The sequence below is a fragment of the Mesocricetus auratus genome, unplaced genomic scaffold, assembly GCF_017639785.1.
Source record: "Mesocricetus auratus isolate SY011 unplaced genomic scaffold, BCM_Maur_2.0 Super-Scaffold_100026, whole genome shotgun sequence".
Lineage (NCBI taxonomy): Eukaryota > Metazoa > Chordata > Mammalia > Rodentia > Cricetidae > Mesocricetus > Mesocricetus auratus.
Genome location: NW_024429207.1, coordinates 24,353,594 through 24,379,582, shown reverse-complemented (window position 1 = coordinate 24,379,582; position 25,989 = coordinate 24,353,594). Strand labels below are relative to the sequence as shown.

General features: G+C 47.1%; 1 protein-coding gene and 1 pseudogene across 1 annotated transcript; one reads left to right on the top strand and one right to left on the bottom strand.

Annotated features, from left to right (window-relative positions):
* Positions 1-2,729: 2,729 nt before the first annotated feature.
* On the top strand, positions 2,730-16,842 carry Plpbp (pyridoxal phosphate binding protein). The gene is made up of 8 exons (XM_005066582.4): positions 2,730-2,883; positions 4,967-5,074; positions 5,153-5,188; positions 5,711-5,786; positions 10,411-10,545; positions 12,744-12,886; positions 14,037-14,135; positions 15,526-16,842. Exons 1-8 carry the CDS (start codon positions 2,785-2,787, stop codon positions 15,655-15,657), a joined length of 828 nt encoding a protein of 275 aa, XP_005066639.1. The 5' UTR covers positions 2,730-2,784; the 3' UTR covers positions 15,658-16,842.
* Positions 14,600-15,526, bottom strand: LOC106020841 (annotated as a pseudogene).
* Positions 16,843-25,989: the final 9,147 nt, after the last annotated feature.

The following is a 25,989-nucleotide window of genomic DNA, read 5'->3' as shown; positions in this document are numbered from 1 at the left end:
GGGCATTGGTGGCGCATGCCTTTAATCCCAGCACTCGGGAGGCAGAGGCAGGCGGATCTCTGTAAGTTCGAGACCAGCCTGGACTACCAAGCGAGTTCCAGGACAGCCTCCAAAGCCACAGAGAAGCCCTGTCTCGAAAAACAAAAACAAAAACAAAAAATAAATAAATAAATAAATAAATAAAATTTACCAGTAGCTAATTCTAGGAGAGGTAATAGAAATAAACTTTCCTGTTAGGCTTTCCTTAAATATATATCCAGGTGATATATTCTTCCCAGCATGATGATGCAAGCCTTTAGCCCCAGAAGCAGGAGGGCCTGTTTGATTCCAGTCTGATCTACATAGTAAGACCCTTTCAAAAGCAAACAGAATAAACACACTATTGCATATCTCCTAAAGATAAAGGCATTCCTGGTTGACCTCAAACTCATGTGATGGCAGTGTAAGTAGGTAACTCCCAGACTGGCCACTGGCAAACTGCCTAGCTTAGTGTCATCAGATAAATGTGAATGTCAGTTAATTTTACAGCTGTATCCCATCCCAAACACTGCACAAACCTACTTCTATAGAAGTACTTGCTAGCCAGGCAGTGGTGGTGGCACACACCTTTAATCCCAGCACTTGAGAGGCAGAGGCAGGAGGATCTCTTGTGAGTTGGAGACCAGCCTGGTGTACAAGAGCTAGTTCCAGGACAGCCTCCAAAGCCACAGAGAAAACCAAAAAAAAAAAAAAAAGTATTTAAAATAAGTTGGGTTTTGTTTTTGTTTTTTACGTGTAGTGCAGGGTGTTTGCCTGCATGTATGTGTGTGCACCGCATGCATGCGTAGCACCTGTGGAGGCCAAAAGAGGGCGTGGAGTCCCTGGAGCTGGTTTATAAGCAGTCATGAGCTGCCACGTGGGTGCTGAGAATCAAGCAGGGTCCTTCTGAAGAGCAGCCAGTGCTCTAAACCTCTGAGCCATCTCTCCAGCCCTCCAGTAGTAGTTCTCGTTGGCTTCTTATGTCAAAGTATGTTTTATTTCTTTCTGGAAAAGATTCTTTCCACTGGCAGTGGTGGCACATGCTTTTAATCCCAGCATTCACTCAGGAGGCAGAGGAAGGCAGATCTCTGAGTTCAAGGCCAGCCTGGTCTGCAGAATGAGTTCCAGGACAGCCAGGGCTACACAGAGAAACTCTGTTTTGAAAAAAAAACAAAAAACAAAAAGCAACCCCCCCTCAAAAAAGGAGAGAAAATGATTCACAATTGGTACTTTGATCATACCCCCCCACACATTATCCTCTTAGTCTTTCCCCACACACACCAAACCTTTTCTTCACAACAAGTCTCCTTCCTACTCTGGGTTGCTTTCATGAGCCTGGGTGGGGAGTTACTTGGGTAAGGGCAACACCACTGAGAAATATGCCCCCTCCCCATCCCCCAGCCACTGCAGCTGCCTCAAGCTCCCCAGAAACTGGTGGGGCCTCTTGGACTCTTGCCTTGTCCACAGTGGGATGCTGATGGACACAGACTTGTACAGGTGACCGCTGTTGCTGCCGTGAAGGGTGCAGGAGCCATGGTATACCCAGAAGACGTTTCACAGCTCCCCTCCCTAGCCTCTGACTCTTACATCTTTTCCCATCCCTCTCTTCCAAGGAGTTCTTGGAGCCTGGTCGGTGTGATACAGATACGCCGTTAGGGTTCAATAGTCACGAATTTTCAACAATTGGACCAGTTGTGACTATTCATTTCTCATAAGAAAATACGGCTTCTCTGACCAGGGCTGAAAGTCAGCACTAATCTATGAATATAAATACTTAGAAGACAGTTTCATACCAGGTCCATTCAGCAAACAATAGTAGTAGGTAATCCACTAGGGCCTATGTCCTCTCTGACCATGGGCTTTTCGCCTGGTTTACAGTAGTAGGTGTGAATTCCTCCTATCGAGTAGGCCTCAAATCCAATCAAAAAGCACTTGGTTGCTCCCCTAATAGGCATATCACGACTGCACATCCTGCCTAGCAGGTTGATAATGCTCACGAGGTTCAATGCTGCATACCACTGATGGCTTTTCTCCCCAGTAGCCTGCCTGGCACCTTCTGGCATTACCAACGTTAACCAGCAAGGAGGAAGCTTCCCGCTCAGTTCTAGCCTGATTTCTCTACGTCCTGTAACCGAAGAGTATGGTATCTTCAGCAACAGGGTCTCATCATCTAGTTGAGTAACTAAAAGCAGCAGCAATAGCCTGTGTTGCTGGTGTGCCTGACCAACAACTTTTAAAGAGATGTCCCATACCCAGATTCCCGTCAAATAACCTAAGCAGCATTATCCACCCATGTCTGGTGTTTCTGTTAACTTTTGCCAACACCAGTTAGGCTTGCCCGGGGATTTGGTATTGTTTTTTAGTGTTTGGGGACACTGGGGTCACTCCAGGACAGACTGACCTCAAACTCAAAAGTTGCCTCACCTTCCCAAGTGGTAGGATTACAGACATAAAACACCAAAGCCCTGCTTTCTTGGGGTTTTTAATGGTGCTCACAAGTAGTGTGAATTTACAAAACAGTCGATACACATAAAAGTCTTTGTTTATAGATAATCCTGGCCCCGCGCGGGCTCTGGCACTTGGTCGTCCCTCGGATTTTCAGCCGGCATAGCCTCCGACTTCACCAAGATGGCGCCGACCTCCTCCGCCAGCCTCCATTGGGGGCGGTGGCTGGATGGTGAGCGGTGATTGGGCCTGGCGTGGAGGGGCGTGACCGGAAGTTGGTCTCCGTGGGTCGCGAGGGCTCAGCTAGGCGTCCTCCCGGGAATGTGGAGAGCTGGCAGCATGTCCGCGGAGCTGGGAGTCGGGTTTGCGCTGCGGGCCGTGAACGAGCGTGTCCAGCAGAGTGTGTCACGGCGACCGCGGGTGAGGACCGGCTGAGGGGGACACCAGCGTGGGGCTAGGTGTCACAGTGACGCAGAAGGGGTTCCCGGTGGGGAGGGGCCGCGGGATTCGCGAGGTTTCCTCGCGGTCTGACCTTAAGGCTCGCTCGGGGCTTCCTACAGGTTGGCTTGTTGCTCACTTAGGGAAAGTGGCCCGTGTCCAGGTGTCTCTCCGTTTCCCATATCCCAACGCCACAGTACTAGAGCCCTCAGAGGGCCACATCCACCCGTGATCACGTGCATTGCGGCGACGACCCTTGGTCAGGGTGCGAGAGAACCCTCAAGGTTTTACCTCCACAGAGTAGGGGAAGCTGTCAGGTGCCCAGTCACATGCATTTTTAATTTTCGTATTGGTAGTTTTGTCCCCTATTGAACTTTTTATTAGACTAGAGTCAGTATCTGCTTTTCTCCATGCAAACTAAGCCTTTTCTGATCTAGTGTTTATGGTCTCAGATTTCAAAACGATGGCTGAAGACTGTCTTAACTGAAGTCTAGACGGTACCTTAAACAAGTCCTGGTAGCTTCTGTAACTCTCGGTTTCCTTGTTGCTGGAGGAAATGAGATGACCCCAGGAGTTCCTACCTCCTTCGTGGTACCAGTGTTCTGTTTCTCCAAAGAGAAATCTTGAGATTTCCCTAATGCACCTCGCTGGGAGGTTCTCGGGGAGTTAGACCTGCTTATACTGTATCCCTTCAGTTGATCAACGTGATGCCAGCAATTAGACACCATCCACGAGACACACATGACAGTCCCTCAGAGGGAAGCAACAGGAGCCTGGATGTTGATGGAGAGTACTTGAGAATACTGTGGTTCTGTGGAAGACTCAGAAATGGTGGGGTCCATGAAGACAGCTATGTGAGGACCTGCTGCAGCCGAAAGCAGGGAAACCCTGCATTTTGTGTAACAGACGTGGGAAGTGTGGATGAATCTAATCCTGAATGCAGAATTGTTTGTGTCCTGTTGTCAGCTCTGCCAGTGGTTGGTTGAATCAGAGGTTGAACGGTACATTAAAAAAAAAATGTCTTTATCTAAATCAAGCCTGTTTCAGAGTGAAAGAAAGCATTATCAATAATTACATCAGGCCCAAAGTAAGTGTCTCAACTGTTTGCTGTGTGGTGAGGAAGCCAGAAGTGGCCTCCCTGCTAAATGAGATGCTACCTTCCCTAATTAACTGATTCTGTTGGGTTTTATCTTTCGTTTGTGTTTTAGGGGCTGGGGATACAACTCAGAGCTTCACAGTGCTAAGCAGACACTCTGCCACTATTGCTGTAGCTTCAACTCAATAAAGTAACTCGTGTCCATGTGTTATATGAATGTATGTACAAGTGCATACCTTGTATGTGGTATGTTTGTGTACACACCCAAGCATTCGAAAGGTATACTCACATATGTGCAAGGGCACATGCCAGTGCATGTATGTGTGGAAGCCAGAGGTCAGTCATCTTTCTCTGTCCCTCTTCACTTAATATTTGAGTCCCTGAACCTGGAGCTAGCTACCCAGCAAGCCCCAAGGATCCACCTGTCTCGACCCCCCCCCAAATACTAGGATTACAGACAAGTGTCAACACACCTACCTTTTATGTGGAGGTTGGGGTCTAAACACGGGCATATATGCTTACATGGATAGCATTTTACCCACCGGGCTACCTTTTCTGCTTCAGATCTTTAAACCTCCGGCACTGTGAGAATCATCCAGAATACTGGTTCAAAAGGAAATCAGCAGGCAGGGTTGTAGCTCTGTGGTGAAGCACTAGCTCTGTGGTAAAACCTGGTGCTCCCAAAACCCAGGGTTCTTTATCCAGTACCACACAAACAAAGAATGGGAAAATGAGCCTTACCAACTCAAGCTGAAATCTGTGCCAATCTATTTTATACGGCGTATCTTTTGTTTTTTCCAGACAGGATTTCTCTGTGTAGCCTTGGCTATCCTGAAACTCATTTTTTTAGGCCAGGCTGGCCTTGAACACACAGAGATCCACCTTTACTGCCTGGCACTACTTACCTTACTGTGTATCTTATTGAATCAATATTTTCACACATTCACTTATATTGCTCTTTCTTGGCAGGATCTCCCAGCCATCCAACCCCGGCTAGTAGCGGTCAGCAAAACTAAACCTGCAGACATGGTGATTGAGGCCTATGGTCACGGCCAGCGCACTTTTGGAGAGAACTATGTAAGACACCTCTTATAAAGAGCCCTTGGAGGAGTTGTGACTACCAGGCCTCTGACTCACTTTGTTCTTGCTCCTTAGGTGCAGGAACTACTAGAAAAGGCATCAAACCCTAAGGTGTGTAGACCTGGGAAGTGTTGGTTTTGTATAGAAGTCTTAGCTCTTAGCTGAAAGTTAGACCCGTGTTGGTGGTGGAGTTTTAGAGCAGAAAGCTGGGCTAGGGATGGAAAGTATCCATGTTTCCCTTGAGCCCCAAATAATTCTCAGCTAACTTTTCTGTCCTTATCCAGACTTTAATATTCTCTTTTGTGGCAGTTTGTGAATAGTGACTCTAGGAGCTACTGGAATCTTGGGATATTTGAAAGCACAAATCAAAGGGTGTTGGATGCAGCTAAGTGGCAGAGCATTTGCCTTGAATACAAGCCATTTTTGTCTCTAATGAGTAATACTAGAAAAATACAGTGAGTTGCTGGGAACAAGGAAGGGAAACAGCATTGGGCTTAGGTGACTGCTGAGTTTCCTTGTGTCTCAGTGAGAGACCATGTCCTTCCCAGTCGAAGGAGATCATGGTAATGAAGGGTGCTTGAGCTGACGGGGCCTCCGTGAAATCCGTATCAATGGTTCCCTCTTTCTCCTCAGGTTCTGTCTTCATGTCCTGAGATCAAATGGCACTTCATTGGCCATTTACAGAAACAGAATGTCAACAAACTGATGGGTAAGACAAAACTCTAAACACAAGACAGGCCTTCTCTGTGAGTGTATATATAGCTCCTACACCTTCTGAGTAAGCAGCTTTGAGAACATTCCCAGCTCACCATTCGTGTTGTGGGGTTTCTTGGAATAAAACATATTAAAATAAAAATAGGAATGAAGCATTAAGGATTGGGGTATGGCTAAGCAGTAGGGTGCTCCTAGCATTACAAGGCCCTAAGTCAATCCCCAGCAGAGTTAAAAAGTAATTACTAATTACAGAAAGGCGTAACCATATGACGTGAGGATTTCAAATAACTTACTTTTCTCAGGATATCAAAATTTAAGAATCCTGGTTTTTTTGGTTTTGTTTGTTTGTTTGTTTGTTTGTTTTGAGGGGGACAGGGCAGGGCTGATTGTGTGTATACAGGTCACAGGACAACATAGAGTAGTTGGTTCTCTTTCCAGGATGTGGGTCCCAGGGATTGAACTCAGTTGTCAGGCTTGGCGGCAGGCATCTTTATACACTAAACCATCTTGCCTCCCCTGGTTTTTTGTTTTGTTTGATTGTTTGTTTCTTAACAGCTTTACCAGAGTACAATTGAAAACAGCACTCCAACTACAGTAAACTGAATAGATTGAAAGTGATTTGATAAATTTTGACATAGGATTACAGCCATGAAACCATACGAGAATCAAGCAGTAGGCATCCATCACCCCAGAGGCTTCTTCTCTCTTCTTGCCCAAGTGTTCCTTCTCAGTTTCGATGCTATAAATGCCATGGTTTGGAATTTTGTGTAAATGGAACTACAACAAAAGTATCTGATTCCTTCCTATCCTCACCAAGCATTTGACCTTTATCATGTTTATGTGGTTCCTTCATCTTCTTATTCAGTAGTATTCCACTGAATAAATATATCACAGTTCTTCCATTCACATTGATGAATATTTAGTTTCTAGTTTTGAGGTATCACAAATAAGCTACTCTGCCAAATGTGGTGGCACAAGCCAAAATTCCCAGCACTCAGGATTAATAAGTAAATGTAACAAAAAATAAAAGAAGATTTTGAACCATTATTTCTTCACACTGTATCCTTTCATCTCCAGTTACTTATACTATTTTTTTTTGTTGTTGTTGTTTTTTTTCGAGACAGGGTTTCTCTGTGGCTTTGGAGGCTGTCCTGGGACTAGCTCTGTAGACCAGGCTGGCCTCGAACTCACAGAGATCCGCCTGCCTCTGCCTCCCGAGTGCTGGGATTAAAGGCGTGTGCCACCAACGCCCGGCACTTATACTATTTTAGACATGACTGTTTTCATTCTTTCTACAGAGACAGGCAGATCTCTGTGTTAGAGGCCACTGGTCTACATAGAGAGTTTCAGGCTAGCTGCCTCAATGAAATAAAATTAAGGGGATGGAGAAATGGCTCAGAGGTCAAGAGTACTTGTTGCTCTTCCAGAGGACCTGGGTTGATTACCCAGCACCCATATGGCAGCCCACAACTGTCTCTAACTCGAATTTCAGGGGATCCAACACTCTTAATGGTACAAATGTGGTACATAGACCTTCCTGCAGGCAAAACATCCATGTGCTTAAAATAAAATAAAAAGATTTAAAATAAAACTTAAAAAAATTAAATAAATTTCTCCTGTGTTTCATTTTGAATTGTTTTATTTTGTTGAGACAAGCCTGGCTATGTAGGATAGGGTGGCCTTGAGCTTACCATCTTCCTGCCTTGTCCCCCAAATGCTGGAATTATAGGTGTGTGCCACCACAATCTTTAATTAATTGTTTAAATGTACTAACCTTATAGTGTGAGGTTTAAACATGTATGTGATGCCCAAGAAGGTTAAGATTTTGGAGCTTTGGGCTGGAGAGATGGCTCAGAGGTTAAGAGCACTGACTGCTCTTCCAGAGGTCCTGAGTTCAATTCCCAGCAACCACATGGTGGCTTACAACCATCTACAATTCAGTCTGGTGCCCTCTTCTGGTAGAACACTGTATATGTAATAAATAAATCTTTTTTAAAAAAAAGATTTTGGAGCTTTAATTTTTATGCTATAAATTATAAGACCACCATAGAAATAATACAACAAGGAGTTATGGCTAATAAAAGCATAAAATGAGATAGTCATTATAGAATTAATCCCAAAGGCTTGCTCCTCATGGCTTATGCAGCCCACTGTCTTCTACAACCCAGGACCACCTGCCCAGGTGTGGCCCCACTCAGTGAGCTGTGCCCTCCCACATCAATCATTAATCAAGAAATGCCCGTGGACTTTTACCTACAGGCTAGTCTCTTACGGAGGCATTTTCTCAGTTGAGGCTCTCTCTTCCCAGATGACCCTGGCTTGTGTCAAGTTGACAAAAGCAATGACAACTGGTTTTGCCATTCTGAATAATTTCATTGACTGTGCCTAATGCCTAATTAGTCAGTTATCAGAGTCTGTCATCTGATACATTGTAGTTTGGGGGAGAGGCGCTTGTTTTGGCTAGAAGTTTGAGTCTTTAGATACATGGAAGAAATAACTTACTGTCCTTATCTACTAATTCTTTGATTCTCTCTGTTTTGGATCAGTTTCAGCTAATGTAATTTCTCATCATATACCGTCCTGTGAATAATTGCTTTTCACATTGCTGGTTTGGTTTGCCTTTGTTTTCTGTTTTTGGGCTTTGGGTTTTTTTGTTTTTTTTAGACAGAGTCTGACTCTAACCCATACTTGCCTGGAACTTACTCTATAATCTACGCTGGCCTAGGACCTGTGGTAATCCTCCTGTCTCACCCTGATTGTTGGAACTGCAGACATGAGCCACCAATACACCTAGCAAGATGCCTGACATTTTCATTTGGATTTCAGACATGAATTTTATCTTGCTTAGTTCTAGCTATTTTTATATTCCTATAAATATTCTTCTGGTTTTGTTCTAGAGCATAGTTTATATTTTATTGGAACAATTTGATCCCTTTAGGGTTTTGGGTTTTTGGTTGGTTGGTTGATCTCTCATAGCAGGGTTTCTTTGTGAGCTCTGGCTGTCCTGAAACTCCCTCAGGAGACCAGGCTGGCCTCAAATACAAAGATCTGCCTCTGCCTCTCAGTGCTGGGATTAAAGTTGTGTGCCAGTATCCAGCTTTGGGTTTTGTTAATAGCAGTTGGTGGATAGCCAGGCCAGATCTGAGTTTAGAATTATTTACACTACCAAGGCATAGCCGCATAGCTGTCCTTTATATACGAGTATCTCCATGCTGACCAGTGTTGCATGTGCTTTGTGAATCTCAGGCTGTGATTCTCCTAACCTGTAACTTCCTTGCATGTGTGCACGCATCAGTGCCCAGCTGAACACTCTAGTCCATTAAGATCACTGACTGGTTCACTGAGTCACTCACATTCAGCAGAGTGAGCTCTGGACCCTTCCTATCCTCACAGCTCAAAGTTCACACATTCCACCTGTGTCTTCCTCCCAGTGCCCTGTTGGGGAAAGCTAGGGCAATTGTGGGGCTCACATCATTTGTTTCCCACTCTCAGAGATCATGATCTTTTATTCCATGCACTTGGTCCTTATAAATTGTTGCTTCAGAGATGTATAATACCCTCCCAGCTTGGACTACTTTAAAAGATGAGGAAGGTTGACCAGATGGCTCAGTGAATGAAAGCATGGCATGACATCAGGAATAGGAAGCTGGCTGATCACACTTGCTTCCACACAGGAAGCAGAAGAGGCTGAGGGAGAGAGAACAGGAAGTGTGATGAGACTAAACTCTAAAAGCTGTGCCCTGCCCTCGAAGATGTACTTCCTCCAGCAAGGCTCCACCTCCCCTTCTTAAACTTTGTGGGACGGCTCTCCTTATTTGACAAGGACTCCAGACCTCACATTGGATGTTCAGTCAGACAGTGAGGTCATCAAAGCCACCTACGAAGATGAACTATGACCCTTGCCACAGACAAATGACTGTGATGCAACCCCACTAGCTTACTGTACTGAGCACGGAAATCTTCCAGGCAGTTGGCTAACCTCTGTCCCTCCTGTCTTCCTCTTCCATGGTGAAAATGGAACCCAGAGCCTTGTAACATGGGAGGCAAGTGCTTTGCCACTAAACCACACGTCCCCAGCCTGCATTATTTGCTTTGTGTGTGTGTGTGTGTGAGATAAGACCTGTAATGGTCTGAATGGAAAACATCCCCCATTGGCTCATGTATTTGAACCATTGGTCACCCTTGGTGGCACTGTTTAGGAAGGTTATAGAACCTTGGGGAGGAAGCATGCTATAAACCTTTAATCTGATAGAGGGAGAAGTATTCCAGGAAAAGAAAAGGACAGTTAAATGTTATGACTGGCCAAGAAGACAAACACAAGAGTTTGCCCAGAGGACCCAGGTTCAATTCCCAGCACCCACATGGCAGCCTCTATTCTTTGTCATTTGACCTGGTTCACTCAGTTTGAACTAAGACAGAATTAGATCAGGCCTACTATTGTAAATCTTAATTACCAGCTTCTTTTAAAAAAGAATTTATTTAGCTTTATTTTGTTTTATGTGCATTGGTATGAAGGTGTCAGATGCCCTGGAACTGGAGTTACAGATAATTGTAAGCTGCATGCTTCCTCCGGCAACAGGGAAAATGAAGACTGCTACCTTCCCTCTTTCTCGTTACAGCTGTCCCCAACCTCTTTATGCTGGAAACGGTGGACTCTATGAAGTTGGCAGACAAGGTGAACAGTTCCTGGCAGAAGAAAGGCTCTACTGAACGGCTGAAGGTTATGGTCCAGATCAACACCAGTGGAGAGGAGAGTAAGCGAGCTAACCTGCCATAGATGTTTGGTACCTTAGGTGACTGGTGGGGGGGGGGGGGTGTAAGCAGCTGATGCAGGTTGTGGGGCGACATGCCGGCCTTTTAGTAAGCTGCTTTGTCACGACGTAGCAGTGTGATGACCCTATTATAATTTGATGTCCTAGAAATCCTCATCAGCATCAGCACCCGCCCCCCCCCCACCAAAGGGGTTGAGAGTTGGGTACATAATACTCCTTAGTGCGTCATTGGGAGAGAGCAGACAAGAAGCTGCTGAACACCAGTGAGTGACTGTCTCACGGGCCTGGCTTAACAGTGTAGCAGTGAGTTACAGAGCAGCATGGACACCACTGCAGACAGATGAGTGTTTGCACTCTACCACTCTTTAGCTTTGGAACTTTCCGTCAGTTACCCTAATGTCTCGTACCTGAATCCTCTGAAGTGGCAGTGGCATGAGCGAGTGCCCACTGTCAAGAGTGTATGACAATTCAGTGCAGTGATGCGAAACCCTGGACGTCTCGCTCACTTGCTTTTTGTTAAGAGTAGATGCATAAGCCAGGCAGTGGTGGCACACGCCTTTGGTCCCAGCACTTGGGAGGCGGAGGCAGGCGGATCTCGGTGAGTTTGATGGTAGCCTGATCTACAAAGCAAGTTCTAGGACAGCCAGGACTGTTACACAGAGAAACCTTGTCTCCAAAAACTAAAAACAAAACCAAAACAAAAGAGTGAATGCCAGGCATTTGCGTACAACCATCTTCTAAGCACTCACGTGCAGCAGATCTTGGCATGAAGGAGCTCGGTATGGGCATGATTCCCAGATGTGCCCTAGAGTCAGCCTGGCTAGGTTCAAATCTCAGGTTCACAGTTCTACTCGTGTAACCTAAAAAGGACTTAGCCTCCCTGCCTCTGTTTCCTCTGGAGACTGATACTAGTAAGAATACTTAGAGTACTGTATGAAATGTAAAGTCTTGGGGCTGACACAGTGTTCAATAGATTTTAATGGTTACCATTACTATGTTATATGAGTGCTCCCTGACTTACTACATTGCGTGTAAGTAGATACAAAACTGACTCCAGAGTGTCTTTATTACATTTCTTGACAATTAGCTGTGATTTGCCCTAATTAAATAACAGTGAAAATTCCTGCTGACTCCATTTACTAAAAGGGGCAAAGGCAAAGCAACAGTGATAAGTCTTAAGCTACAGAACACATAGTCATCTTCGCAGTCCCCAGCCACTCTTTTTTTCTGGTTTTTTAAGACAGGGTTTCTCTGTGGCTTTGGAGGCTGTCCTGGAACTCGCTCTGTAGACCAGGCTGGCCTCAAACTCACAGAGATCCACCTGCCTCTGCCTCCCCAAGTGCTGGAATTAAAGGCGTGTGCCACCAATGCCCAGCAACTAGTAAATTAAACCTCGCAAATATACAGCCCCAAATTTATTATGTGTACATAATTTATTTTTTTGCATTTCTGTTTTGCATTCTGTTAATAAATTGGTAAAACCATAAGGATGCCAAGTTTAGAAAAAAGTTCCAAGATTCATCTAGGACTTAGTCAGTGTGGCTCTCCCTCGCGTCCCAAGGCAACTTACAGAAGGAAGCGTTTATTTGGCCTATGGTTCCAGGGGGATAAGGTCTGTGGCAGGGGAGCCGGCAGCTGGAACAGAAGCTGCGGGCTCACGTTTGAACCACAAGAATGGAGCAGAGGGAGAACTAGGAATGAGACGTGGCTCGGAAATGTCAGAGCTGGCACCCATGACATACTTCCAGCAAGGCCACAACTCCTAGGCCTAGGCAAACAGTGCCAGTAGCTGGGAAGGGGGCGTTCAAACACAGGATGCTATACGGGACATTCTCATTCAAACTACAATGTACTTTTCCTTTTCCGTTCCTCCCAGCCATTCTCAGCTAAAATCCTAGGGGGTGTGGCTTAGTGTGTAGAGCCTGTGTGTGCAGAACCATGGGTTCAGTCTCCGGTACTGAAAAAAAAAAGATGGAGTAAAGAGAATCTGATCTAAACGTAGACCCTGAATGGAAGAGACGCAGGCATGAGGACCCTCACATACACAGTCACTCTTTAGGCTTAGGGTAACCTTACTTCATCAGGTTTCATCTCAGTCACCTCTGTTGTAGGAAAGTGTAGCCTCCTTCTGGCTAGTTAAGACATGCTGGCATACCCTTCTTCTGTTTCTTTTTGTGAAGGTAAACATGGCCTTCCGCCTTCAGAGACCATAGCCGTGGTGGAACACATAAAGGCCAGTTGCCCCAACCTGGAGTTCGTGGGGCTCATGACCATAGGAAGCTTTGGACATGATCTTAGTCAAGGACCAAACCCAGACTTCCAGGTACTGGGGTCAGAGTGATGCTCTTGTGTCTCAGAAGCATCCTGGGGCTGTGGGTGTGGCACTGGTAGGGTGTATCCAGCATGTGCCTCGCCTGTGCTTGGTCCCAGCTCTGGTGGGTTCAGTAGCATCACACTGCTTGCTGGGCTGACTGTGTGGTGTAGGTGGACGTTTCTTTCCCACCCACCAGCTCCCAAGTAGCCAACAAGGAGTCTTGATATTAATTAAAATACTTCAGGCTTGTTACTAACTCTTACATTTTAAATTAACCCATCTTTCTTATGCCTTGTCATATGGCTTGGTGCCTTTTCTCAATACGGCATGCGCATTTTGTTTCTCTCTGTTTCTGCTTGCAACTCCTCTGTCCCCGCCCTTCTCCTGCCCATCATTCTCAGTTTGGTTGTCCCACCTGTACTTCCTGCCTGGCTACCAGCCAATCAGCTTCTTACTAACATTGAGAGCAACACGTTTTCACAGTGTAGAGGGTTATTCCACAGCAGTGTGGCACTTCAGGGACCTCTCAGAACATAGCCTGTCAGGCACAATGTCACAGCCTCTTCTGAACTCTCCTCAGAAAAGGAAGACTGGGCCCCCGGACACATACATACCTTCCTTAACTCAGCTTTAATTGGCTAAAACAATTTTAGAGCAAGCTTTCCTTTCTTTCTAGTGACTGGCAGTTGGCATTTTTATTGTTGTTGGGTTTGTTTTGCTTTACTTTTAGGGTGTTGCTGGGTTTTGTCCCCCCTGCTTGGGGTGGAATCTGGGGTCTGGAACGCACTGGGAAAGCACCCTGGCCCTGGTAGTTTTCTTGAAATAGGGGATGTGGCCAAAACACTTATAGTAATTTCTGATAATTATTACATCCCCTAAAATCATGAAGAATAGAATAATCAGAAATATTTTGGTTTGGTAACTTTCCTTGGTTTCATTTGTATGGGTTTTGCTTTTCTTCTGTTTTGGTTTAGTTTGGCTTGCTTTGTTTTGGAGACGAGTTCAGCACCCTGTGTAGCCCAGGCTGGCCTTGAATTCAGGATTCTCCTGCCTGTTCCCAAGTATTACAGGCAAGCACCACTATGCCCAACAGACTTGGTCCTCTTTTGACATCACAGGAAACAACCAGAATAAAATGGTAACCCTTATGTTTGGTCAGATGTTACTGCGCCTGCGGCAGGAGCTGTGTGAGAAGCTGAGCATTCCCGTGGACCAGGTGGAGCTGAGCATGGGCATGTCCGTGGACTTCCAGCATGCTGTGAGTGCCCTCTCCAGCTGGCTAAGGGGCAGGGTAGGCCCTGGAATAGGTGGGGGGGGGGTCTTTTAAATGCCTCATCCTAGTAACAGTGATTCAATTGTTCTAACATTTATAAAAAATTACAGCCAAACACTTAAAACTCAACGTAATCCACTCCATGTAATGTGGGGAAAGGCTGAAGTATAATTTAGGGTTTAATGAATGTGTTATACCATGGGTTTGGTCCCCCAGCACCAAAAAAGAAATTTAAAACTGATTTTTTAAAGTTGTTTTCATACATAAGTCCTCGGGCATTAGCTATATGACAGTGAGTATATACTGAAGCAAAGCTGGGCGTTGGTGGCACACGCCTTTAATCCCAGCACTTGGGAGGCAGAGGCAGGCGGATCTCTGTGAGTTCGAGGCCAGCCTGGTCTACAAAGTGAGTTCCAGGACAGCCTCCAAAGCCACAGAGAAACCCTGTCTCGAAAAACCAAAAAAAATAAATAAATAAACTGAAGCAAAGTACTGTGTTAGCACCTCACATACGTGAATGTCCATAACATGACAAAGCTTTATTCATCCTCAGAAACTAAAGAAAGGCAAGCTCGCGGGTGCCTCACTTGGTGTCACCTTCTGCCAGTTCTCTCTCAGTCCGTTTCAGCTCATCTAGTCTCTTCTCCTCCTCCGCTGCCCCCTCCTCTCCTCCTCTGCCCGGGGCTTTAGGTAACTGTAGCATTTGACACCATGCCGAGGACCAGGGCTGGGTATCGGCCAAGCTTGATGAGCAGAGAGACCTGAACTGGGGGTACCATCTTGTCCGTGACCTTCGTGCCGGAAGCTCAACTCACATACATGAATTTCTAAGACAGTAAATAATAGCTGGGTGCTGTGGCACACTCCTGTAGTCCCAGCATTTGGAAAACAGAATCAAGAGGATTGCTGTTGAGCTTCCAGCCAGCATGGTCTACCCCATAATTCCATGCAAGCCACCGCTACATAGTGAAACCATGCATAGATAAATAGACAGATGCAAAGTTCTAAAAAAAAAATCAAAGTATGAAATTGTATATATGAAAACAGTATAAAAATTCTAAACTGGAGTTTGAACCTACATTTGGGTAATTTCGGGTTTTTCCACTTAGCCAACCATGGCCCTTTGGTCATAAGCTGCTCTGTCCCCCACACCTCAGTCTCTACCATCCTTTGCTGCCACATGGATAAACTGCCCAACCACTGTGCAAGCGGAGATCACTGCCTGAACGGTGGCCCTGCTCCAGGGCACCAGAGCACCTGGCCGTCTCCTGCTGCAGCTTGCTTGTTCCTTACACGGTCTCAGGGCATCCAAAACTACGTACAGCCTCAGCACCAGCTACGTCAGTGTGTGTTTGTGCTTTCTTCTCTCCCGCAGATTGAGGTGGGATCTACAAACGTCCGGGTAGGAAGCACCATTTTTGGAGAGCGGGATTACTCCAAGAAACCCGCCCTAGACAAGACTCCGACAGACCTGAAGGCGTCAGTGCCGTTGGTGCAAGAACAGTGAGGCCAGCTAGAAAGATCAACTATGCACCAGCCTAGGTTTTCATGGTGGTCCGCATGTTCCCAATCACACTCTTCTGTGGCCTGTATAGAGCCATGAGGAGCCATGTCTTGATGGAAACCACCCGTGCTTCGCCTCTGCTCTGGAAAGCTGGGTTAAGCAGTGGCTCAGGCTTGAATTTGAGGAGTTCTGAGACTTCAGAACCAACACCGAATCAGTAGCCAGGAACTGAAATCAACTGAACTCTGCTAGAAGGACCCAGCCCTGTTGCTGGTGCCCATAACCCTGAAAATCAGACGAATCCCCATTTGCCATCCCCCTCTTAATAGAACACCCTACAAGTCCTCACCGAACACTCCTCGCTACTCTGGGATGAGTGATCTTTGCTCCCAGTTTCTACCCTGACCAGTAGATGTCTCTAGTCACAGCTCCTCTGTGGCGCTGACCTGAAAGTCCAGGATAACTTGTAAAGAGCACTTGGGCCTTTCTGACGTCATCCTGCTGAGGGACTTGAGGACTATAATGATGGAAAGAGAGTGACAGGATTTCTTCTCGATCATAACTCTTTTGTGGCTTCAGCAAAGACCATCTCCCACTCGGAGACATGGTCCTTCAGGATCAGTTCCGGCACATGGTTTCAACAAGGCTTCACTTGCTTTTTCTTTTCCCGGGGAAGTTTGTAAGCACTGGGTCTTGTAGCTCTTGATTGCTCATAATGCAGGAAGATCTTCAAGAACCAGGAAGCAGCTGTGTGTGGTATCGCCTACCTGTAACTCTGGCTTTCAGGAGGTGCAGGCAGAAAGAACGAGAATTAGACACCAGACAAAGGCTCAATGAGACCCTGTTTAAAAACCAGATAAGTAAATAACAAAACAAACTAGGACGCTCAAGTCTCCGGCCCTCAGAGAAGAGCCTCCGTGCAGGCTGTTTGTCTCCTGATTGCCTTTTCTCTTGATCACTCCTGCCTCGCCCTGTCCCTCCTTTACCCAGTAACTTCAGAATCTGCTGCTGCTGCTGCTGCTGCTGCTGCTACTGCTGAATGTAATTTCATAAACTTAAACCACTGCGGTCCTTGTTCTGTTTCAGTCGAAGCTCACGTGGTATTCCAGAGTCTGCTAAATACAAACGAACATGAGCTTGAATTATACCATCTGTGCCAACTACCAAGAAATTAAAGGTTTATTTTTATGGCCTGGTGTAATGAGTGAATGTAACCAAGGGGACATTGGGGCTGATGGGAAGCACTGTGTTCCCTGTCTGGCATCATGCCAGCCTGGTTCTGCAGAGGCCTTTCCTTGGGTCAGGGATGCCACCAAGGCCATGCCACATATACAAGAAGGGTCCTGAACCTCTAACAGTCTTTGTAATGCCTAGTGACGTTCCTGTAAACACAACACTTGGATGGTGACAAGCTCTGGACCAGCCAGGGCTACATAGCAAGTTTCACGCCACCTGGGCTGTCTGTATATTGAGACGCTGCCTCAATAAAGAAAATGCATGTCAGGAATCAGAAAGGAGCCTGCCCCCACTCCCTGCATGAAGCTCTTTCGATTGCCTCTAGATGGCGACATTGGCCAACCTGAAGAGCACACATACTTGGCTCCCTGGGCACTTAGTCTTACTTGTGTTGTGAGTAGAAATGGAGGCCAGAGAGGACATGTTCTGGGTGACACATGGACTCTCAGACTCTCGGGTGCTTCTGGCAATCTCACATCTGTGCTGACTTGATTAAGGATCTGAGGGTGATTCCGGGAGCTTTGGGGAAAGTGAAATAGTTAAGCAATAAAAGGTCCCCCTGGCTTATACCTAGAGATTTAGATGAAGCAGAGGAGAAGCCAGGAGAGGCTTTAGTCCAGTCGAAGGAAGCCAGACTATAACCAGTGCTCCCACAGCAGGGTGGCTCTCTTGAGAAACTTCGGCCAGGCTATGAAACTGTCTTTGTTTCAATGTGAGACAGCTGGTCTGGTTACTCCCATGTTTTTATAGCAGCAGTGACAGCATCAGGGCAAGTTTAGAGTCTGACCCACCCATCCACCCAATGCAGAATTAGCCATCTCTCCCTGACAATCCATGCCCTGGGTTTTGTTCTGGGGCGTGTGTGTGTGTGTGTGTGTGTGTGTGTGTGTGTGTGTATGTGTGTACAGGAGCTCATACATCCCCTATCATGTTAGGGTTCTTTAAGGAACAGAACAGATAGAATGAAAATACATATATATGGGATTTATTAGAGTGACTTACAGGCTGAGGTCCAAGTAGTCCAACAACAGATGTCTCCTGCTAGAAAGGCCAAGGATGCGGTAGTCGCTCCATCCACAAGACTGGATATCCCAGCAGTCCAGGCGCTGGAGTCCAAGGAGGTCCTAGGAGCTGCCAATTTTCAAACCGCATTGGAACCCCAAAAGGAAGATTTTAACACCCTCGAAGGAATGGCTCGTGATAGATAAGCTTGCCAGTGAGGGTGGGACAGGCAGACAGAAGTAACAAACTTCCTTCTTCCGAGTCTTTATGCGGTAGCCACCAGAAGGTGTGGCCCAGATTTAGGGTGGGTCTTCTGACCTCAAAAGATCCCGACTTAAGCGGGTCTTCCCACTTCAAATAGCCAACCAAGAAAAACCCCTCACAGGTGTGCCCAGCCGCTTGGGTTTTAGTTACTTACGAATGTTGTCGAGTTGACAACCCAGATTAGCCATCCCATATCCCAGAAGGCAGCATGGGGTTTGAGAGGCTCAGGAGGCCCGGGGCGATGTACCAAGGATTTGGTCTCTTGGGAAGAGTCCACTCACAGACAGAGACATAGCTATGGGATTTGGTCTCTTGGAAAGAGTCCACACACAGAGACACAGCTATGGCACTGGAGATGGAACGTCCTGGCACGTGCAGTGCCGTGAGGCTGTGCCCTGACCTTTACCGCTTTACATCATGTTTATGTGCACTAATTATACACAGTAACAGACTTCATTGTGACTCTCATGTACAGAATGTATCTTGATCATAATCACCACCCATCACCCTCTCTTGACCCCTCCCACCCTGATGGTCCTCTTACTCTTCCCAACCTTTTCCCCCCTCACCACATATCTTAATAATGCAAACTCTGTACCCCACCCTACTCCCCATTTTTAAATTTCTATTTTATGTGCATTGGCGTTTGCCTGTGCATATTGTGTGGGACATCAGATCCCCTGGAACTAGAGTTACAGATACTTGTGAGCTGTCATGTGGGTGCTGGGAGTTGAACCTGGGTCCTCTGGAAGAGCAACCAGTGCTCTTAATCACTGAGCTATCTCTCCAACCTCCCCCACTCACTTTCCTAAACCTTCATGGTCTTTGAATCCTCTCCCCCTGTATTCTTTCTCTTTAAAAAGAAAACATCCAATTTTTTATCTGTATGGGTGTTTGCTTGAATGTGGGTATGCACCACATGTATGCCTGGAGTTCATGGAGTTCAGAAGAGGGTGTTGGTTGGGTGGATGGTTGTAAGTCACCATGTGGGTGCTGAGAAATGAACCTGGGTCCTTTGAAGAGGCAACAAATGCTCTTAACTGCTATGCCATCTCTCCAGCCCCTACCCCTTTTAAAAATATTTCCTTTATGAGTACGGGTGTCTTGCCTGCGTGTGTGTCCATGTGCTGCATTTGTGCAGTTCCCACAGAGGCCAGAAGAGGTCGTCAGATCCCCTTGAACTGGAGTTATGTTAGCAGGTGCTGGAATTCAAAGCCAGGACCTCTGCAAGAACAGCCAGCGTTCTTAACCGCTGAACCAGCTCTCCAGGTCTCCCTCCTCTTTTTAATCTGTGTGTGTACGTGCACATGCGTGTGAGTAAGTGGGGGCATGCCCTTGCCACTGCACACGTGTGGAGATAAAGAGGACAGCCTCAGATGTGTGACATCCAAGCCTCACACTGTTTGAGACCGGGTCACTTTGTCATTCATGACTCTGTATGCCAAACTGCCTGACCCATAAACTTTCAGGGATTTTCTAGTCTCTGCGTTCCATCTTGCAATAGAAGCACCGGGGTTACAAACGCATGCTACTGTGCCTGGCTTTACATGGGTTCTGGGGATTGGAACTCAGGTTTTCATGCTTGCATAGTCTTCATTTATCCACTAAGCCGTCTCCCCAGCCCTGTATTCTCTCATGACACCTCATCAGATATTCAGGCTCTGTGTAAGTATCCCTCTTTTGGAAGTAGGGACACTCACGTAACCTTGTTTAAGGTCAGAAAAAAACTGGAGGTAGAGGAAGAAGTAAACGCAAGACTGTTATGACTATCATTGGCTGCTATTATTATTGTTGTTGTTGATATTAAGCTGGCAATGCTAAGACTGGCACCTGGGGGGTTTCCTGCAGGCAGTCTACCAAGCTACACTTGGCCTCCATTGCTTTAACCGGTGATACGTGGTGTATTAGATTTGCAGCTTGAACTTCAGAAAGCCATATTGCTATGAAATAAATGCACATTTTTCAGCCCATTGTGCTGGTTGAGAGCTGGTGTATCTAAATACAGAACAAACTCTGAAACCACAAGCAGAGGGGGTGAGAAGGAAGGAGAATTAAGCCCAGACACAAGGAGAATCAGCCTCCCATCATCCCATTTCCCTGGCTTGCACATTCCTCCTCCAGATCCGTTCTCACACAGGCTACAGGGTTCCAAGTGTACAAGACTGCCCCCACCCAAGCCCTGGGCTGGAGCGGCCGTGACTCCTGTTACCCAAGGCTAGACGGGGAAGGAATGAGGTTTGCATCCTCTTTGTATATGGAAAGCAAGTAACTCATATGCTTCCCGACAAAGCTTCAGGAGGAGGACAGTTCCTGAAAGGGGGTTGGGTGGGGGTGTTGCCAGGGTGCAGTTGGAAACTGTTTACTGTGAGAACTGTGACTGTCCTTACCATGAAATCAGTTGGATGCTCTTACATCATCCTCATGACTAAGGGCCAAGGAATCCAAACCACCACCATCCTCCCAAATGTTTTGCTAGTCTGCCTTCTCTGGAGAAGCACAAAGAAAGGAAGGTTTTTTGTTTGTTTGTTTGTTTTGTTTTTGCCTTTGTTCTAGAATCTAACCCAGACCCTAACACATGCTAAGCCAGTATACTACCACTGAACTACATTCCCAGCCCAAGAAAATGATACTTTCCCAACTGTTTTGTATCAACTTGTGCATACCATGGTTTTGTTTGTTTGCGTAGACATTTGTTTTTTTAAATATTTATAATTACACCGTGTGTGCATGGCATGCTTGAGCACAGGTGTGCATATGGAGATCAGAGGACAACTTGCTGTAATCAGTGCTCTCCTTCCACCCTGATCCAGGGATCGAACTCGGGTCCTCGTGTTTGCAAAGCAAACACTTCTTCCCGCTGAGCTGTTTCACCAGCACTTGAGTGGGCATTTACAAGGTGCTTACACTTAAGTCCCCCTTTAACGACCTAAGCGTCCCCACGGGCCTCAGAGTTAACACTTTCTTCCCTATAAAGGTCTGGACAGGTCAACGGAAGGAGCGTTTGGAAGGGGACCAGATCGATGACGCAGCGCCTTCCTTATATTTAATTTCTACGAGCCTGACTCTGAGATGCTTCAGCAGCAGATGGCTCAATCTGGGTACTGGAGTGCTTCTCAGCTGTTAATGAGTTAGGCTGCCCTGTGCCAGATGCATGCTAGGTTTGTCCCCATCGGCATCCAACAGTGGCCTGGTTCTGCAGCCTCGGAGCTCGGCTTGACTGGGGGCTGCCAATTTCCAAAATAAAATCAATGTGTGACCTTATTCAGCAGATGTACCAAAGAAACAAGCGAAGACCAGGGCCAATTCTGAAGCCAAAAAGGGAAGATGAGAAGAGGGAGAGAGAGAGAGAAAGAGGAGGGGAGAGAAACTTGGCTGGACATGAAAGGTGTCTTGTCCGTCTGTTCCCCATTAGGAGCAATTCTCTCACAATCTGCAGCCTCAACATAATTCTCTTGACCAGAAACTCTCCGGAGAGATAGTGTCGGAAGGAAAAACATCTTCTGACAGCAAAGTCGTTTAAAAACCTATTTGGGGGGGAAGGGAGAAGAGAGGAGATGTCAACATATCAGGAGAGGGCACTCTCCACAACTGACTACATGTTGACTAGGCAGGACAGGAAGAGGGGCCCAGGGACAGCAGATGAGCAAGGCTAAGGCTGCCCCCAGGAAGCTAGCCCCCAAGTGGTTTTTACCCTGCTATCCACTCTGATGCCCCAGAAGCTGCCTTGTGTGGCTTCTCTAGGTCTGAAGTCAACACTGAATTCCTATGATGGCTGAGACTGTAGCTCAGTGACAGACTACTTTACCTGACATACACAAGGCTCAAGGTTCCATCCCTAGCGATGCAAAGCAAACTAAAAGAGTAAAAGACCACGGAGCCAGGCTTTTTCACATGCCTGAAACATGGAGAGCTCAAGAGTATTTGGAAGAATGCTGGGCAGTGGTGGTGCATGCTTTTAATCCCAGCACTCGGGAGGCAGACGCAGGTGGATCTCTGTGAGTTCGAGGTCAACCTGGTCTTCAAAGAAAGTTCCAGGACAGCCTCCAAATACTACAGAGAAACCCTGTCTTGAAAAAAACCAAACAAACAAACAAAAAACAAAAACCAACAAGAAAGGGACCCCCACCTGTGATAGCATCCCTTTCCATTTTCCAACAGTGCCAGCGGCCAAAAGCTAAGAACTGAGCTTGCCCTGGAAACCGCTGCCAGTTCCCCGGCAGCTAAGGCCCTCTTCTCCCCAAGCCCCTTTGACTTTGATTTAAACGGCCTAGCATTCAGGAAGCAGGGCCCACCCCACCCATAGGAACCCAGGGGAAGGTTCTGGGGGGGAGGGGGTGATACGGGGCTGGGCAGGGCAGGGCCAAATCAGGCCACCTTCTGTGCTCAAGTTTCTAGGCCAGGCATCCTGTTATAGGAGAGGCCCTCTTTAAAGGAAGAAAAACTAATCAGTAGAAAGAAGCGAGGCTCTGCCTGTGCCTTGAGGACTTGTTTATTAGCAGGCTATCTGATTTCAGCAAAGGAAGCCAGCTCCAAAGCAAGGTTTTTATTGGCCATGAGCAAGAGGGATCCAGGGTTTGCTTTTGATTTGGCTTCCCCCCTGAACCCAAAGCACTGAAGGGTCCTGCTTTGATGGGACAGCTTGGTTGGGGGCGGCGGGGACTAGCCTCTCACTGTTGCAAACAGCATCAGCGAAAGTTCCCTATGGAAGATGAGTGTTGAGAGAGGGTCTGAAAGGGAAGCTGGCCTCTAAAGCGTCAGAGACAATAGTTCACAAGGCCTGCGTCTGGAATGCGGTGAAGGCCTGCCCCTCTTCCCTGTTGAGCGGGATGGGGGGGGGGGGGGGGGGGTAATGCAGGAGGCCTGTCTTGGTTGGCTGAAGTCACAGTGTTCAGAGACTACCCAACCCAACGGTGAGGCCTCTGTAGTCCAGCCTGGGCCTGATGGTTTCAATGTGTTGGAAAGATAAAGCCAGAGATTGGAGACAGCCTCTGCCAACTGCACTCCCCAACTAGAACGGGCTAGGGTTCAGGGGAGGGAGGTTTGCTGTTGGCCCACAAACTCCCCAGTCTATAGAGAGCTGAGCTGCAGGGTCTGCAGCACCAGACATCCCTAGCTCATCCTAGTCCTGTATCGCCATCTGGTTTCCTAAGTCTCATAGGAGACATTGCCCACATTGGAGGAAAATGGAAAGTGCCTCATCACTTTGGGGTCCTTGGAAGAACCTAGCCATCTCTCCGGTCTTATTTCCCCCTCCTTGTATGCTCTCTCCGTCTCCATTTTTCTCTAATGCCCGCTGTCTCTCTTCTCCCACAGCCCCCTGGAAACAACTGCATTCTGAATGTCCACAGCATACACAGCCCTGGTATTACTTCACTGCTTTGTTTTGCGCGGGCAGGGGGAGGGGTGTTTTTTGTTTTTGTTTTGTTTTTGTTTTTTTGTTTTGTTTTTGTTTTTCAAGACAGGGTTTCTTTTTTGCAGCTTTGAAGCCTATCCTGGCACTCAGATCTGTAGACCAGGCTGGCCTCGAACTCACAAAGATCGGCCTGTCTCTGCCTCCCGAGTGCTGGGATTACAGGCTTGCTTCACTACTTTGACCAGCACTTCTGAGTGAGGCGGCCATGGCTGACCACATGAGGCTGCTGCTGCAGCTATACTGGGCCTCAGAATGAGATTATGGTGGGCAGCCCTGTGAGAACCATACAGTAGCAATGGCTCTGCCTGCATCTGGCTCGCTTCCTTCTGACTGGAAGGGACAAGTCTGTGGAGACAACCGTGCTTTCCCTCTTTGGATATGTGTGGTGTCCTTCCAGGATCTCTGTGTGCCTCCTTATGTACCTCCAAAGGCCTTGGAGACAAGTAAGTGCTCTGTTCTGGTGTTTGCTGTCTGTAGCATGCCAGTACTCACCTGTGAGGCCCAGGGCCACCTTGGCAGCCAGTGGGCCATTTAGCTCTCTAAGCTGAGGCCCAGAGCCCGGGGCGGGGGTTGAGGAAAAGGGGAGCAGGGCTCTCACTGTGTCCACTTCAAGGAGCCCAGTCACCAAAAGGACTTTGTACAGTGAGTTAGAGAACATACCCCAAGAGCAGGAATAGAAAAGACAGCCTTGCCAAGTGGAGAGTTGCTATACACACATGCACACACAGTCCAAGCCTACGTCAGACTATATATGCATACAACCACCAGCACACTATAGCACACACACACATACACGCTTACAGCCATGGATATATGTGCATGCACACATACACACATATGCACATAGCTACACACACACACATGTACAAGCACAGTCACACACAAGTTGCAATGGTTGCTCGGAGGCTGATGTCAGTATGTTTGACTTTAAACAGCAAATCTGTTCCTTGCCAAGCAGATAACCTTAGACCAAATTCTTACTGACAAGGGGAGCTCAGTGGCCTTATCTCTAAGTAGGGGCTGATGTCCCAAGCAACATGACATTGCTGTGAAGGTGACGTACGACCAGATCCTGGCACATATTGGAAGGCGGGGTGTAGCCCACCCCGCTGCCTCAGCAGCTTTGTCCTCCCTCCTTTGGATCTGCAAAGGAGTAGCAGAAGGAGAGCCCCGATGGACAGAGCAGATAAGGACCTCTGGAATAGCTGCCTGCCTGCCTTCACAACTGAAACCTGACACTGTAAGGCCGGCCGCTCAAGAAGGCAACCCAAGCCCCACTTTCTGAACAGTCTCCCAGCGTGGGTCACTCATGGATGACCACTGACATAACCAGCTGGGATGAGGGGGGTGGGACGGCTCTGAGTCTCTTAGCTGCTGCCCAAATATGGGCATCCAAGCCTTCCCTCTGGTCCCTCCAGCTTAACGCAGAAAGACCTAAGTACTGGGGCATGGGGCTGGCGGTGTAGCTCAGTGACAGGTCACTTGGTCAGTGCACAGCATTTGCCCATGCTCAGAAACAAAAGCAACAAAAAAGCCTTACTGTAACCTGGACATATAAACAGCAAAATCAGCCTGGAGCAAAATGCAATCTGGACCTCTAGACTCCGGCAAACACTCTAACCTTTCCATAGCAATGCCCAGGATGGGGATAGAAGTGACAACAGGTTCCACATGGACATGGATTTTCACACCAAATGGAAATTTCAAGTTCCCAGGCTGCCAACCAACTTGGACTGTGTATTAATGGAGGTGCTTGTCTGAGCCCCAATGTTTCTGCACTCCTAGTTGGGCCATGGTGTTGACGAACATCTATAAATGACTCAAAGAAAACCAGTCTGCATGTTATGGAGGGAACACCACCTCGGAGACAGGTATAGCCTGGTGGGGTGCTGAGACATGAAAGCTGGATTTGAAAACAAACAAAGTACCAAACTACCGAACAGTGTCCTGGCTAGTTTTATGTCAACTTAGCGCAAGCTAAAGTCATCTGAGATAAGGGAACCTCAATTGAAAAAAATTCCTCCATAAGATAGGGCTGTAGGCAGGCCTGTAAGGCATTTTCTTAATTAGTGATTGATGGGAGAGGACTTAGCCCATTGTGAGTGGTGCCACCCTTGGGATGCTGGTCCTGGCTTCTATAAGAAGTCAGGCTGAGAAAGCCATGAGGAGCAAGCCAGTAATCAGCACCCCTCCTTGGCCTCTGCATCAGCTCCTGTCTCCAGGTCCCTGTCCCTTTTGGGTTCCTGGCCTGACTTTTTCAATGATGAACAGTGATGTAGAAGTATAAATCAAATTAACCTTTTCCTCCCCAAGCTGCTTTTGGTCACAGCGTTTCATCCCAGTCATAGAAAAGTAGCTAAGACAGACAGGTATCTGAATCTCTTGAGCACTCGTCCCTTTAGTGGCTGTTTCAATAGAGA

What these genes read in the sequence shown, in the direction of transcription:
- Plpbp (XM_005066582.4), top strand. Translation starts at nt 2,785, where the DNA reads ATGTGGAGAGCTGGCAGCATGTCCGCGGAGCTGGGAGTCGGGTTTGCG. An exon ending in GAATGTCAACAAACTGATGG is followed by an intron (nt 5,787 to 10,410) that starts GTAAGACAAAAC and finishes TTCTCGTTACAG; the next exon opens with CTGTCCCCAACCTCTTTATG. An exon ending in CCGTGGACTTCCAGCATGCT is followed by an intron (nt 14,136 to 15,525) that starts GTGAGTGCCCTC and finishes TCTCTCCCGCAG; the next exon opens with ATTGAGGTGGGATCTACAAA.